A 16,170-nucleotide genomic window follows, 5' to 3' on the forward strand; every position below is an offset into this window, starting at 1 on the left:
CTGCTGGGGAACATAATATGCTGGCATATAAGGGTGTGGGTAATAAAATGGCTTATGAGCAGCAGGCTTTAAAGCAATATAGCTGCACTGGTTGTTGAGGTGGTAACAGGAGCAGCGTTTGGATTATTTTGTCTTTGAGAGGGATATTTAGAAGGAAACAACACAGGGATCTGGTAGGTCTGAGGATACACATGATATGGTTCTGGCTGCTGGATTACAGATTTGGGATCCTGAAGAGCTTGAGTTTGACCTTGTGGAGGCAGCAGGAGTTTGGGGAATGGCAGGAAAGAATATTGAGGGGGTAATGGAAACTGGCTGCTGGGGAATACAGGGCTTCCCATCATGCTTCGTGGTGGGGGCAGGTGTGGTTACCAAAGCCTCTATGCTTGTGGCACGAGTAGGAGGAGGAGGGATTGTTGGATAAAAAAATTCCAGGTATTATGGGGAATTGTGGGGGGAAAAGGAAATGGAGACGTCGGCATCTGAGGTAGTTGGGCCGGGGGAGCAGCAGTGTTTTTATTAGCAGTAGATTGCGTTGGTGGTACAGGTTTGGCAAACAGAGGGTACTGAGGGACATGTGGATACTGTGGCATGAATAGAAATGCAGGGTGCTGAGCTGCAGGTGATTCTTGGTTTTCAATGTAGCAGCACCTGAGGGAAACTGTGGAAGTTGTGGCAACGGTGCTTTTGTACCTGAGGTAGGGGCAGGAGTGTGTGGTGGAGGAGTGGGCCCAGGAAACACTGAGTATTGAGAAACCATTGGGAAATGGGGGTACTGAGGATACTGCAGGACCTGGCCAATATCACTAGGAGGCGTAGTTGTTGCTGTGGTCGGTGTAACGTCCTGTAACAAAGGGCATGTGACTAAGAGCTCAGCATCCGCCAAGAGAAGAGAGAGTAAATACTTCTTATCCTGCAAGGAAACAAACCGAGTCAATAAAAAACACAAGTACACTTCAGCTTCCATTTTTAACCATAAGAGGGCCCACCATACCTTGATCTCTACGCACAAGCCTCTGTTGTAGGGTGTAGTGAGGGCCAGTCCTCCAGAGGGCACTTCAACAGCAAATCCACAACTGCTACAGACCAATGAAAGAGGCTTCCACGTGTCAGACACTGAAAGAGTTTTAATAACAGATGAGAAAAATATACTAAAGCAGTTTTCTAAAGCCAATAAAATGACAATATGTTAAGTCACTAACCCTTAACTTTGAACTTTGAGTTAATTTGCTGCGATACCACCAATCTTCACCACCATCCCAGATAGGAAGCAAATAACAGAGGGTGGTGGTAACGCAGCACTTGTATGCAAGAAGTTAGAGCAGGCCGAAAATTGATCAAACAATTGATTTTATTTACAGAGTTGGTCTCGCTTTGCCAGATCTTCCTCCACAGTGATGGGAGAAAAATTTGCTGTGGTTTATTGGCATTTCTTTATACCAATCACAATCTTCATGGGCGGCGCAAAGCACCGGGAAAAGGCGCGGCCGTTGCAAAATAGCCTCGGGAAGGAACTTGTTGTCGTGGAACATGTGTACGTTGGTTGTTTTAGTCGAGCAACAGAAAACTCAGGTTGGACAGATAGTCTAGCTAGCTGTCTGGATTTATCCTGCAGAGATCTGAGGAAGCAGTTAACCATAGTCCTCATAAATTGACCAGAATTTAAAATACAAACACAAACAAAATGGAAGGTAATGGATACCCGGCTGAAAAGAGTCAAATCCGGCGGAATTTCCAACAGCAACCGAGCAATCCCGGAAGTGGAAGGTCGTGGATTTAGACTAGGGAATAGCCAAACACAAAAGTTAGGAAAAGGCTTAATGAATAATGAAGTGCAGTTATTTTTCAGTTATGCTGGTAATATGGCAGCTCTGGTAAGGTGCAGCAAAGCGCACCTCTCTGCGGGACCTGTCCACAGAGAAGCCACATTCAGAGGGCATTTGAGACAAAGGAGTATAGGAGGCCCATCACCTGTTTGACATTAGAAGAAAAGGTTTACACAGTTTATTGTGTATTGGCCAAAATTCCAAACTGCTTAAACCTACCACTATCTAAAAGAAAATGAGGAGCTCTGAGTCATTTGACCTTCAGAGTCATCAAATTGTCACTACAATGCACTGATGGATCCATGCGCTTCAGTTTTGCATCCATCAAATTGTGCACTGGAAAAACAAGCACATAAACTAATTAAATTTGGTGATTGAAAAATCCAAACATACCCAACAGGCCTGCCAAAATACACTGCAATAACCATTCATTGCTTGCTAAAAAATAATAGGTTCCATCATGTTTTAGAAAGGACCCGGAGGAGTTTTTTTTACCAAAAGAGCTATATTTTGATGAGTATATGTCCCCATACAAGAACACATTATGCAGACTACAGCACATTTGTGACATAAAACATATTTCTGCCCACCGAAGACGGCCTCTGTGGGCCAATAAATAAATAAAAATAGGCCTAATTTTGAGATCTTAAAATAAGAGGATATAATACATAGGTGTGTGTGTGTGTGTGTGTGTGTGTGTGTGTGTGTGTGTGTGTGTGTGTGTGTGTGTGTGTGTGTGTGTGTGTGTGTGTTCATTTATTTAGAATGCATTAACTTAGTTAGAACAATATAGGCTATCACACATAGGCTATTTAATCAAAGCTTGAATAGGATTAATATTTTGATTATTGTTTGATTCAATTCCCCATGTAGTAGCCTATTTCATTAATAATTTAATACGCAATAAACTCTGTGGCATCAAACATTCAGCACCATTGTGGATAATAGATCACACAGGATTATAAGAGATGCGAGAGGATAGATAACCGAATTGTGGTCACACTGTTCGTCCAACTTGAATGCAAGTGAACCGCGTCGTGTTGGAACCGCAGCTGCATGTTTTCCATCAGACGCCACACCTCTGAGGTGAAGACTGCCTTGCAACGGAGGCCTTTGCACAATAACAGCTTCTGTATCAACAGCTTGTCCGTTACAAAGTTGTATACATGTAGTCTCCAATACGTCTTAATTAACCAACCAATCACAGCCATGGTTTGGTGAGAGCACATGTGGTGATGCGTCGCGGCTCTTCCGCCGAAGAAAACCTAACTTAAAATTGAGTAAGTGCATGTTCAATTATAGATAATAAGGCATAGGGAAGTGATTTGTCAAAATAAGACAAGCTAGTTACTAAAATAGTTGTTTGTCAGATAGATTCCACACAAAAACTGAATGTTAAACTGGATGGACTTAATCAGAAGTGGATTGATGATAGCTATGATAAACACAGATAAAAAGGCAGGTAGGATAACCTACTTAAAAAAAACACCATTCAGTCAAATTGATAGACTACATGGGTAATACTGGTATAAAGGACACATCAAATATCATTAGAATAATATAAATGCATTTGTGCTTTGCAAACTTTGCTACACATGCAACCACAATTATTCCAGTTACAATTATCAAGATGATTCATATAAAGTCACTTTATTTCATACACAACAAAAACATCCAATCATATATTTATTTCTGCAGAGGTAAATAGTGCAGCTTTCACATATTACCAAAGGTGAGCCAAACAAATGCTCACATGACTTTCAACCAGTGAAGTTAGTATACTAATTTAGTACAAAAGGAGAGAGGTGACGGAGATGATAGGAATTTTACACTTACTGATTGAAAACTAATATTATAAAAACAAACATTATAAAACTCTATATATTGTGAAATACTCTTTATATCTACTGGGGGAAATGTCCACACTATGTACTTGTGGATTAAGTTGTGCTAGAACAACAACATTTATTTCAGAAGACCCAATGGAAGTCAAATTGCGATGAATAGATAACACCCTTGTATTTTCAAAACATACATGTGACGTCTTGATTAAGTCACTATTAGACCACCACAAGTAAAGCAGTTTTTGCTTGAGGCCATATCGCAAGAGCGTAACTGTCCACATTATGTGATTATGCCATTTAATGAAGGCTAGATGTGTGAGGGTAGGTTAGAAGTGGTACTCCTGACATTAGAGGCAGCTTTAACATCTGTCACATTGTCTTCAGACCAGCAATGCTATTGCATCACTGCTGAGAGTGCTAAGTTAAATTCTTCTCCCTGATGTGCAGCAGCTGGAGACCCAACACTACCCTCATAATCAGTGATAATACTGGTTGACTGTATCAGCTCTGAGTCTTTACCATGGAAGTGGTCTAGAGATGCAGAAATAGACTCGGTATCCAACGTCCACCCATAGCCAACATAAGCTGGAGGGAATGTTATTGTACCACTATTTCCATCAGCGGTGTCTGTGCCCACAGTTTGAGTCCAAGAGGGAGGTGGAAGTGTGAACAGACCTCCGGTTACAAGCTGTCTATTGTGAAGGGCACTGTCAATGCTGCGTCTGAGGTTAATTGGAGATGGAGGCCACATGTCAAATTCTATAAGTGAAAGAATACATTTGCGTTCCCCAACTGTCTGCCACAGTGGTGTAGCCTGAAAGTCATAGCTACTATTGCTAACAGGATCAGGCATGTATTCTTGTGTAATGGTAGACGGTTGATCATTACACAGACACATTAAGTTGGTGCTGAAACCTGTTCTAGACAGCTTATACTTTCCCCAGTTGTTTGGCATCAGGTCTTCCAGGGTTTTCTCAGATTTTCTTAGTTGCCCTTTCCGTTTCCTGGCCAAGACCCTGCCCCACAAGCGGGTCTCCTCTACCGCTTTAGGCACCTCCCTTCTGCTCTGCCCATGATAGCCCCTTGAATGACCCCTGGATGGTGTCCAGAAGATCCAGGATCCCAGTACAAGCAACGAAAATCCCCAAGCTAACTCAAGAACTCTGGCCCAAAACTGACAAAGCCACCAGCCCCAGCCAAAGCGCCTCCAGTTCCCCAGAAGCCCATAAAGCCAGAGGAGACTATACATCTGAAGGCTGCAGCAGAGAAACCCGAGGAAGGCGCACAGTACTGTTACTCGCCTTGCACACTTCTCAATCCTCTGTGAAGGAGCCCACTGACGTGCAAAAGACCTGAGAAGGGGATATCGATAAGAGAAAGTCTTGAGGATTCCCATGCAGAATGGGAGGCCCCAGCAGAGGGAGAGGGTATGTAACAACAGAGGGAGAGTGGGGGATAAAGTTGTAGAGAAAAGGTCTGCTACAAGTAATGGAGTGCAATGTGATACAGCCAGCACTCCAACCATCCACGGGCGCTGCAGCTTTAGCGGGAAAAGTAATAATTTCAACCCTCTGAGTGTGACCAGTGCGAGGGCAACCTGCACCCACAGAAGGAGCTGCAGAGGAACATTATGGAGAGCTGCCAGAGTAGCACGAGAGAGGATCTGACGGGTGCCATAAGGATCAAGTAGAAGGAGGACACCACGCAGACTACCACAGAGGATCAGGAGAGTATTTGCTAAAGTCAGGGTGTCACAGAGGGGATGAGGAAGAGTGCATGCACCGGCCATTCCCATAACTGCCAGGATTGCCATCAATATGAAGAGGCTGGCTGATCCAAAGACATGTAGTTCCCAGGCAAATGCCAGTGTGCGTCTCATGTCATCCCAGAGCAGATTGGTGCCGTTATAGTTTGTTAGAACAACACAAGGACTCAGACCAAGCACACAGGGACCTCCAGGTCCTGACAGGTAATGGTTCGGAGTGGAAGTTAACGCATTGTTTTGGACAGGGAGTTTAGGGCTGTCCAAACCTAAAAATGAGAGACAGAGAGAGGGAGAAATAAGAAAAGTCTTATTTTTGATGCAGGAGAATTCAATTTTGTAAACATATATTTTGAATTAATTGTGAATTTTACTATGTGGCTAATGGGAGATAATAAACTATGTTCACTTACCATGCAGAAAATCATCATTTACAATGGATGTATGACTCTCTTTTAATTGTTCCTCAGTCGTTATGTGGCTGCCTTCCAAGAGAGAGTCCTCTGAGATCATGTGCACACTGGAGTGAGTGTATCCTGTAATTGAAGTATTAGCTTTGTCAGCTCCTTGGTCATGAGCGCCTGAGTGGTGTAGAGTAAGTGCTGGTGTTTTAGTTAAAGGAATTCCAGACCCAGAACGGCTTTCATTGCTGGCTTGCTCAGTCTTCTTTGGAATGATGAGTATCTGAGATGCTGTACTGTCAACACTCTGTCCACGGCCCTGCGCAGAGTCACTGCTGCTCTTTGAATGGAAGATCCATTCACTGGCCAAGCTGTCTGGAGCGTTGTTGTTTCTGCCTGTGCTTTGAGTTATTCGGTCTGAATCAGAGTTGTCCAGTGAATGTGAAGTGATGAGGCTTCCAAGTGAAGAGAGAGACACGGTTAGCGAAATGAAGAGCAAAGATGAACGACCCATTTTGACACTTTTGATATTAAGTCCAAATCCCAAAACCTGTAGGACGACAAAGAAGAACGAGAGGAACAGCCTGGCACAGCAGACTGACATTGGCTACAGAGATTACTTTAATATAACTATTCCTCATCCCACTTAGACCCTTATTCGGTGTTAATACAGGATAAATCACACAGATTCCTAGATAATTAATCTTGTGTTTCAATCCTATAAAGGCCAATCATTTCCCTGTGTAATCCAGTGCGTTTGCACAACATCTGTGAATGGTTTATCTCAGTAAAAGTACAACACAGCTTGGCAAAACCATGAAAGTTCACAGCATGAGTCAGTCTGATCTGTCTGTGACCTTTGGTCACAAATGCCAAGCTGCAACTTAAGTTATGTGCAAATCACACATGATTTGCAAGAAAAATCATAAAAAGCTTAAATGATTAAAATAGACAATAGAGCACAAGTATTATGCATAATATTATTTTCAGCATGACCTAAACATTGTTTACAGGTGAACTGATTTCCCAAAGCCTGCTGAAACCTTAGGTGACTTTAGATGATAAATTAACGTTATTTCTGTTTGTTTACTTTAAAACTGCTTAAAACATGAACCACAAGTTTAAAGAAATGCCTTGTGTCCTGACTTATTGTTAAGAATTTGTACTATTTATTTTAAAAGTGCACTCAAACAAATACAAAAGCATTACAAAAGTAGTCTCTAAAACAAGCCGGTGCTTTTTCTAACTATTCCAACTATTAACATTAATTTCATAACATTATCAAAACACAATATCCGATTGCCGAAACAAATTCTCCTATACACTAAACCAAAGATTACATTTTTTTTTTCAATAAAACCAGATAACTCAGACGTACCTGTGATTCCTTTTGCTCTGCTTCCTTTAAGTGCTTCATGGGTAGCACTCCACCTCTAGCTGCAGTTCAAGCGTGTGTAACATGTGATTTCTGATGTAGAACATAAAGAGCATCACAGTGAGGCTTGAACCCATTGGATTTACAGGCATGCTTTCAGCCATCCAGCTGACATCCTATTCCTATTACTGCACCGGCTGGTTACTTGGCAGCTTCCCATCCTGATGTGTCACCTGCTAAAACAATTGCAAAACCAAAATACCAGGGGCCAATTCTGGAAAAGAAAATTCTTAATTAAGTACCTTCTGGGGGATTATTGTCTTCACATATGCAGATTTAAAAAAGAAACATTTATTGTAAATAATTGACTATTAATAAAAGCTGACAAGCCTCATCTACCTCTTTTTACAACAGTTGTTCAACAGGTTAATCCCTTCTCTAAAGGATTACATTAAGTAGCACAAAGTCACATGAAGTGATAATGTGAAGCCAACTAGACACACATTCTAGTATTGTTTTATGCCAACTCACTGGCTATTAGTTTGAAACATATGCACATTTGAGGGGTTACGTATGCCAAACATGACATGACATATGGAGAGATGTTATGTATGCTAAAATGACTAAAAGACTATTAGTCACAGTCGCCACTTAGATGAATCTTATTATGTTTTAATTTGATTTTATTTAAGAAAAAATGGTAATAAGCATATTACTCCCACCACCACTTTCACCAAAGAGCCCCTGCAGTCTGCAGTGAGTGTGGGAATTAACTCTTTCCTATCCAGTGTGTAGTGGACATAGCCTATGCCCACAGTTCATCTGTGTTGGTCCACCTTAAGACGGGCGAGAGGCAGTTTGTTGTGGAGAGTACTGGGGGAGGCCCTCAGTAGCACATGCCTGGCTCTTTAAGGCAGACTGGGGAAGTTAGATTTTGTTAAAGGTACATGCATTCAAATGTTTACCAGGCATCACCAGAACATCTCTGGGAAGCATTTTAACACTGCTGCAATTATATATACTGTATGTATCAATTTTAAATGACTCAACCTGGAACTTGGTTTTCAGAGTCCTGTTGTACAGAGTCAAACATAGGCCTATAGGGATAAAAGGAGGCAGTCTGACAAAATATGGTCCATTTACTAGCTTTTTTCAGAGCTTTCAATCACAACTCATAGGTGCTGTAGCATACAGAGAATATCATGAGGCGAATAAACAACGAAATTCAGCAAAAAACAATAACGTTTAAGTGAATTGTAAATTTGGTTTATTCTTTTAAATAATTGTCTATAATTAATGTTTTTATTTCAGATTAAATATCTATCTATCTATTATATATCCGACTGCATATAGGCCTACTATGAGCGCCTATTTTTCCATGTTATTCCCCCACTCTGGTTTTTAGTGCCAGATAATAAAGAATGTAATATAGGTATGGCTCCAGATCACACAATATTGATGTGAGGTATTTTAAATTGGACAAATATTGTTTATAAAATCTGATGAAGCATCATTACAGTTTGTGACAGACTATAAACCCGTGCCTGCATGTCATCTCTCTGGATGGGAACTCTTGTTAACAGAACACCCCGGCAGGCCGTCGCAAGCAGTCTGTAGAGGAGTCGCGTTGTTTTCGGGGCCTATACTTCCGTCATTTTATATCTCACTGGATAAACACAGTGGAGTTTTTTTGTATGTGTCGTTGTGTGGTGTAGGTCGTAGCAATACCACTCGGAATTCAACTGGATACATACATCTGTGCTTTTGCTGGAGCTGTGAAACTTGTTTTACTCCGAAGCGTGCCTGGAGACGTCAGACCTCGCCTGCTCGCTGCTGCTGTTACATTTTTATCGCTATCTAAACAGCATTGTTTGCGGGATTACACTGCCACTACGCGCACTATGTAGCGAAGTGAATGGTGTGCTGGTGGTAGCTGTTACACGTTTATTGGCTTTTTAGTTTTAAACACCGTGCCTTGGCGGAAAGGAGAGGATTTCGTTTTATTTAAGGTAGCATGACATGATCCAGAGCCATCGAGCTAGCTAGCTAACGTTAGCACAATGATTAGCTAGCTACCTAGCGTCATGTTATGTATGGAATGATGGACTGTTGCTTTATTATTTAGCATATGTTATGAGCAAATATGTAGCTAAATTGCATAATTTACGGTAGATATAACAACTCGGCGGTGTGAAATACAGTTTGGGGTTGCTAGCAAGCCAACTGTCCATATGGGCTGTGACAAAACAGTGCCTTGCTAACATCGTGAAGCTAGCTTGCTAACCACTAACGTTAGCTGTAACGTACAGTACAGTCCGTCAAATGTATTGTTGGTGCTCTATAAACATTTAACCAAAATTGTCTTTCATGTTGTAGCTAACAATTTACAGTTAGATGTGAGCTATATCTCGGACTGTAATGTTTAAGTTAACATTACTAGAAAAAGTTGATGGAAGCGCAGCAGTCATTGTAATGTTAACGTATTAACTTAAGCCCAAATGCACTTTGTCCCGTGTGCTTGGTAAATTATTACAACGTCACCCTATTATTTAAATGACCGTATTTAGCAAATTAATGTCGTGCTTATAAAATTGCACTGTCCCTTTTTTATTACAATATTCTTCATTAACGTTATGCATGTCTGTGCTTTCAATACATAGTAAATATGAGCTGTTTTGGACTTGATTGGACTCTCAAATGTTTGAAAATGTACCTTTTTCTAGGTCAATTGAGGATGAGTGAGCAGGGGAGTGGGGTCGTTTCCTTTGATGAGTATGTGCGGCAGAAGGCCCGCACTGTGCCTCAGCACAGGATGAAGGAGTTCCTGGAGTCTCTTTCCAAGGGCCCAGAGGTGCTGCAGGAGTTCAGCCAGCAGGAAGGTGCGGCCACCACCACAGCCATGGTGTACCAGCAGCAGGCTACCAACTGTGTCTACGCAGACAGTACAGAGGTGGCTGGCTCTCTGTTAGAGCTGGCTTGTCCGGTAAGAGCAGGTCCCTTTTTTTTATTATGGTTGATATTAAATGATATTCTTCACTGTGGTGCAATCTGCTGCACTTCATATACGTGCTTAATGACAGGTACAGGTGACCTCAGCAGAGATTTTGCCTCATCTGTCTGTGCATCAAGAGTCTGAACAGCAGCTTCAGGTGCAGGTTAGTTTATCAGCAATGTCAATTTCTCGTATTATGAGATGCTATGGTAAAATTGCACAAGACAGATGGGGCCTGCAGAGACCCGAAACACGGATATATATTTCTCACTAATGAGAAGAAGAAAAATTAATGAGAACAGTGTGGTGTTTGAGTCTTTACGTTAAAGTGATTTTGGAGTGAAGTAGCTTTGCTCTCTCAGCTCTGATACTTTCACCCACTCACTGTTAAGAAAAGGAGGTGGGGAGGGATTTTACTGATTCCAATTCAAAGCCAAAATGTCAGATTTTGATGATCAGTTTTTCATTTGAGGTAACTCCAGATCTACAATTGTATAATAATAAATATATATTACAGTTAACAAGCATTGCTTCTTACCTGCAAGGTGCCTAATGATTCTAGTGATTATTGGCCTCCTACTAGATGTTAGGAGGCATGGCCTTGGCTACACAATAAAGTGGGATCACTCATTCACTCACATTCTCTTTACTGCTGTACTTCTGTCTACTGAATGTCCTTAAATTTATAAATATTAATTAAGCCTGTCATGGTCTATTCCACAATAGACAACTACTCTACTGTGGATTTGCACAAACATAGGGTTGTGTAACATTTTCTGTGTAGAAGAAACTGTTTCTTTGGTTAAATTCACTGATACATTGTGACGTGTAGACTGTTTGACATGCTCAGTATTGATAGTATTTGTATTAGTGCAGCTTCACATTTTCTTATCAGAAATGTCATTACTTAGGACATAAAATCACTATCCTCTACATTTACATTCACATTCTTTTTTCTCAAATAGTACTTCACAATGGTCAGTGTAAGTCATTAAGGTATGACAGGCCTGTTTATTTTTCAAACATTCCCTCTGTGCCAGGTTCAGATTCAGGAACAGCAGGGCCAATCCGTTGGCCAGGTTCTTCAGGTGGCCTCCCCCTCACAGCAGGACCTGCAGGGAATCTCAACAGCCCATTTTGTCCAGCAGGGAGAGCTCACAGAGGAACAGCAGCAGCAGGTACAGGATTTTTTTTTTTTTTAAACACCCACCCATATCAAGTGCATTCGTGTGATGCTGGTTTGTGACTATGTCAACTGTATTCCACAGATTCAGGCACAGCTGGTTGCTGCTGTAGCTCGAGGACAACAAATCCAGTTGTCAAGTGGACAACAAATCCAGTTACAAGGAACGCAGCATATTCAGCTGCCAGGTGGCCAGCAAATTCAACTTCAGGCTGGCCAGCATATTCAGCTACAGGATGGCCAACATTTTCAGATACAGGATGGCCAACATTTTCAGCTACAGGATGGCCATTTTCAGCTACAGGATGGCCAGCAAATTCAGCTACAGGATGGCCAGCAAATTCAGCTACAGGATGGCCAGCAAATTCAGCTACAGGATGGCCAGCAATTTCAGCTACAGGATGGCCAACAAATTCAGCTACAGGATGGCCAACAAATTCAGCTACATGGTGGCCAGCAATTTCGGCTACAGGGAGGCCAGCAAATTCAGCTACAGGATGGCCAGCAAATTCAGCTACCAGGTGGCCAGCAAATTCAACTACAAGGTGGCCAAAAAATTCAGCTACCGGGTGGCCAACAAATTCAGCTACAGAGGGGCCAACAGATCCAGATTCAGACCATAGAGGCCATGTCTCCTTCACAGCAACAAGACTCACCCAGGGAAGCAGAGAGGAGGTCTGCCACTGTCCCAACTGTTCTCCAACCTGCCAAAAAGCGCAAGATGGATGTCCCTCTATCTGTGTCTTATGCTGTTACACAAGGGCAGCAGGTAGCCACAGTTCTAACCATCCCTCAAGGGCAGCAGCAGAGCTATGTGTCCCTACGACCAGATTTGCTCACTGTTGACAGCGCTCAACTTTACAGCACTACAGGAACAATCACAGGTCCCACAGGTGAGACCTGGACCATCCCTGTGTACTCCACTCCACAGCAGCAGGGGGTAACTCACATTGCCATACCACAGGACACATACAGCACAATGCAAGTTGCCACCACCAACGGTAAGGACAAAATGTCCCCCAGTTCCTCATCAAGGTCTGCAGATGTGCAGTCGGCCGCCACTGGGACGCAGGAAGAAATAGTACAGACCCTGTTCCCAGCACAGTTCATGAACGGGAACATTCACATCCCTGTGGCAGTGCAGACTGTAGGAGGGACTTACAACGCTGCACAGTCGGTACACATATGGGACCCAAATAAACAGCAGAGCCAAGGAGAAGAGGGACAAGAGCAGCAGCTCCATCTGCAGGTGCGTTAGGACTTTCATTATCTGAATTGGTCCTATGCTGTGTACCCTGTTTTTTTTCATAGCTCAAAGCATAAAATGGATAAAAAAATAATCTTAAAATTGTTCTTGGTACTGTAATGAGAATGAATAACACGGCAGACATGTATCGCTATAGTCAGGAAAATACTAAGAACATTACCTGACATGATCGTGCTTGAAACCATGCAAATGCATTTTTGTTGTTTTTTGTAAACTTGCATGTCATTTTTATACTGGTCTTGAAAAATGTAAATTATTGCTACATACTGTAATTATAACATTATCTAGCTAAATTATTATCATGTGATTACAAAGTTAGCGTTTTATTCTTGCTGCCCTCTTTCCCAGAAAGCATTAACTGACGCTTTTCTTTTGGTCTGGTGCAGGGTCACATAGAGACGGAGTCTCATGCTGAACCGCCTACAGAGATCATGGTTCCTGTTTGCCTGAAGCCAGAGGAAGGCCTGGAGGTCTGGCGCCTTTGGGTGAAACGAAAAAACGCGGAGCTAAACAAGCAGGAAAAGAACAAGCTTGCACCCATAGGACGTAAGTCAACTTATAATTGTTTGAACACCCATTCATAAACAACACTGATATCTATCATTATGTATACTTACTCAAACCACCGGAAACAATAAAACGATGAGTTTCAATTCCTGAAGCATTCGCTGTTCATATTGTACTTCTTGAGAACTTTTATTCTGCTTGAGAAATAAGTGTGTAAACTTTAAAGCACTCCTGTCTGTGGCTGTGTACAGGTCGTCAGCCCCTGCGTTTTCAAGAAGACTTGGTGTCCAGCGCGGTAGCTGAGCTAAACTTGGGTCTTTCCCTGATGACGCAGGAGGCACGAGGATCAGACGAAGAGCAATTCACATCCGATGTTCTATATTATGTTTTCTTGTGCATACAAAAGGTTAGTATCTCCATGCTCAAACAGTGCATCTTGCCAAAAGGCTGTCTACTTTAAGTTCTAACTAGAGATGTTCCGATACCAGTATCGGTATCAGCTCCGATACTGCCTAAAACACTGGTATCGGTATCAGGAAGTACTGGAGCTTATGCACCGATCCAATACCGCATAATAAAGCCCTAAAGAAAATCTACGTTAAAGTAGATTATTTATGTTCTTTTTCCGTTATAACTGACTGTCACGCTGCATAATAAAAGAAAGTTCTGTGGCATTCATTGTTGTGTTTGTTCATGTTTCACAAAGAGTTTAACCTGAGCCAGACCGACAACAAAGATAGAAATCATATCACATCCAAACAGGGATAGTAGTATACAGTTGTTAAAACATAATAAAATATATAGACACACTGGTATGGGGTCGGTACACGGTATCGGGAAGCAAAAAAATGGTCTTGGGCCGTCTCTAGTTCTAACCTGCAAATTTTTTTATTTATTTTTTTTAGTATCTCTCCGAAAATGGACGTGTGGACGATATTTTCTCTGATCCGTATTACACACGTTTTTGTGGGTGTTTACACAAAATCCTGGATGGTTGGAAACCCAGTGTCCATCCTTTAGGTAAGAGACAGTCAACATATACATTTTTATTTAATTGTTTTATAGAAAGAATTGCTCATTGCATGTTTTTCATCTTAGGTTATGTCATCCCAAGTCACGTAACAGAGGAGATGCTGTGGGAGTGTAAACAGCTTGGTGCACATTCACCAGCCACATTGCTTACAACTCTAATGTATTTCAACACTAAGTGAGTAACTGCATCTCCCCAATGAATGAGCTGAATCTGTTTTCTTTAATGACACAGACATGTATTTTTTTTCATTACTGCGTGTGGTAAAAACGCATCTTTGTTACAGGCATTTCCACCTAACCACACCCGAACAGCACATGAAAGTAGCTTTCTCTAAGGTCCTAAGACACACGAGGAAGAACCCCGCTAATGCCAAGGACAAAGCGACCAGCATCCGCCTTCTCAAAGGGCAAGGTCCACAAAGTGCAGCACAGAATGGCTCTCAATACAGTAAGCCTCATGTTAAAGTCTTGCTACAAGTCACAGCCTTTGACATCAGAAGTTGCTGACGTGCTGTGTGACGTCTGTTTCAGAAACTGATGACATGTATGAAGAGCAGGCTGAGGATCCTGAGAATCCCCTTCGCTGCCCCATTAAACTTTATGACTTTTATCTCTTCAAATGGTAAGTTGTCTGTCTGTCTGTCTGTCTGTCTGTCTGTCTGTCTGTCTGTCTGTCTGTCTGTCTGTCTGTCTCCCAAAAAAAACCGTATCTTCCTTTTCCAGTCCTCAAAGTGTTAAGGGACGCAACGATGCATACTACATGACTCCAGAGCCTGTCGTTGCACCCAACAGTCCGATGTGGTACTCCTCTCAGCCCCTCACGAGTCAGCAAGTTGAACACGTGCTGGCCCGCATCATCGTGGTCCGAGAGATCCAGGAGATAATCGCAGTTGGTCCGGACTGACTGAACTCACAGAAACTTGTTCTCCAGTTACTGATTGTTGACTATGCAGTATCCATCCTGACTCCATAAACCTCAATGACCATCATCTCAAATCAAAAGGAACAACTTCTGGAACAATCATTTGCTCTCTGAGGAGTGCATCATAAAAGCAAAGATTTTTTTTCTCTCTACACATTTTCTGTTTTCAGCTGATGGTTTGGACTGTTCTTTCTTTTGACTACCTTTGTAAGCCATTGCCTCTGTAACCTTTAAACTGGCAAGTAAGGGAGGCTTTAGTCTCACCGCTGCTGGACTTTGATTGACCTCCTGCCCTCTAGACTCTGCAAATGTGGTTTTCCTATAAAAGTATCAATTTGATGATATAACCCTACAGTGCTTAACCTCACAGACCATTTAACACATATTACGTATCTTCAAAGTCCCACTATGATACATGACATCTTAATGGACAATTACAGGGACTTCTTCTCACAATTGTTTTGTATACTGACTGCATTTTGGATCACATAATTGATACGTTCAAAACTGAAGAACTTGTGCCTGTTTTCAAAAATGACGTCATTATTTATGCTTGTGGATCATTAAGTGAGTCGAACCTCAGATATTCACAAGGTCAAAGTGCTATATTGTGGTCATTCAGGAGATTGGAAACATTTTTTCTCAGGTCAAAGCTAGTGATTTTAACACCATCAAGGATTTTTTGCCAACTTATTCCTGTATGTATAGTAGGTTATTAAAGGTCCCATGGCATGAGAATTTCACTTTGAAGTTTTTTTTAACATTAATATGAGTTCCCCCAGCCTGCCTATGGTGCCCCAGTGGCTTGAAATGGCGATAGGTATAAACCGAGCCCTGGGTATCCTGCTCTGCCTTTGAGAAAATGAAAGCTCAGATGGGCCGATCTGGAATCTTCTCCTCATGAGGTCATAATGGCACATACTAAGGAAAGCTCATTGTGGAACTGGCTCTAGTGGCTGTAATTCTGCACCAAGGCTTAATTTTGGGAAAGAGACTTCAGATACAGTATTAGGGGACCACCAAGGCCTATATGAAAGCATCCAAAGAGCACCATGTCAT

General features: G+C 42.0%; 2 protein-coding genes across 5 annotated transcripts; one reads left to right on the forward strand and one right to left on the reverse strand.

Annotated features, from left to right (window-relative positions):
• Window positions 1-3,524: 3,524 nt before the first annotated feature.
• Window positions 3,525-7,683, reverse strand: LOC114553847 (proline-rich transmembrane protein 3). Its single transcript, XM_028575269.1, has 3 exons — window positions 7,212-7,683; window positions 5,846-6,383; window positions 3,525-5,701 (listed from the first exon to the last, which is right to left on the reverse strand). The coding sequence occupies exons 1-3, from the start codon at window positions 7,248-7,250 to the stop codon at window positions 4,065-4,067; spliced, it is 2,214 nt and encodes a 737-aa protein (XP_028431070.1). The 5' UTR covers window positions 7,251-7,683; the 3' UTR covers window positions 3,525-4,064.
• A 1,063-nt stretch (window positions 7,684-8,746) lies between these two features.
• LOC114553846 (glutamine-rich protein 1) lies at window positions 8,747-15,854 on the forward strand. Of its 4 annotated transcripts, none has more exons than XM_028575265.1 (12): window positions 8,747-9,217; window positions 9,932-10,191; window positions 10,289-10,363; window positions 11,241-11,378; window positions 11,469-12,632; window positions 13,037-13,196; window positions 13,409-13,563; window positions 14,063-14,177; window positions 14,256-14,364; window positions 14,474-14,637; window positions 14,721-14,811; window positions 14,913-15,854. In XM_028575265.1, the coding sequence occupies exons 2-12, from the start codon at window positions 9,943-9,945 to the stop codon at window positions 15,091-15,093; spliced, it is 2,601 nt and encodes an 866-aa protein (XP_028431066.1). In that variant the 5' UTR covers window positions 8,747-9,217; window positions 9,932-9,942; the 3' UTR covers window positions 15,094-15,854. The 4 variants fall into 4 exon arrangements, with proteins under 4 accessions (XP_028431066.1, XP_028431068.1, XP_028431069.1 ...); XM_028575267.1 differs by having other exon boundaries at window positions 10,295-10,363; XM_028575266.1 differs by lacking the exon at window positions 8,747-9,217 and adding an exon at window positions 9,236-9,376.
• The last annotated feature ends 316 nt before the right edge of the window (window positions 15,855-16,170 follow it).

This window comes from Perca flavescens, chromosome 4 (genome assembly GCF_004354835.1).
Source record: "Perca flavescens isolate YP-PL-M2 chromosome 4, PFLA_1.0, whole genome shotgun sequence".
NCBI lineage: Eukaryota > Metazoa > Chordata > Actinopteri > Perciformes > Percidae > Perca > Perca flavescens.

Bases quoted from the DNA above. Each gene is read 5' to 3' on its own strand.
- LOC114553847 (XM_028575269.1), bottom strand. From the start codon at position 7,250: ATGAAGCACTTAAAGGAAGCAGAGCAAAAGGAATCACAG. The intron at 6,384-7,211 runs GTACGTCTGAGT...GTCGTCCTACAG, and splicing joins CAGAGCAAAAGGAATCACAG to GTTTTGGGATTTGGACTTAA. The intron at 5,702-5,845 runs GTAAGTGAACAT...TCTCATTTTTAG, and splicing joins AAATGATGATTTTCTGCATG to GTTTGGACAGCCCTAAACTC.
- LOC114553846 (XM_028575265.1), top strand. From the start codon at position 9,943: ATGAGTGAGCAGGGGAGTGGGGTCGTTTCCTTTGATGAGTATGTGCGG. The intron at 13,197-13,408 runs GTAAGTCAACTT...GGCTGTGTACAG, and splicing joins CAAGCTTGCACCCATAGGAC to GTCGTCAGCCCCTGCGTTTT. The intron at 14,812-14,912 runs GTAAGTTGTCTG...TTCCTTTTCCAG, and splicing joins GACTTTTATCTCTTCAAATG to TCCTCAAAGTGTTAAGGGAC.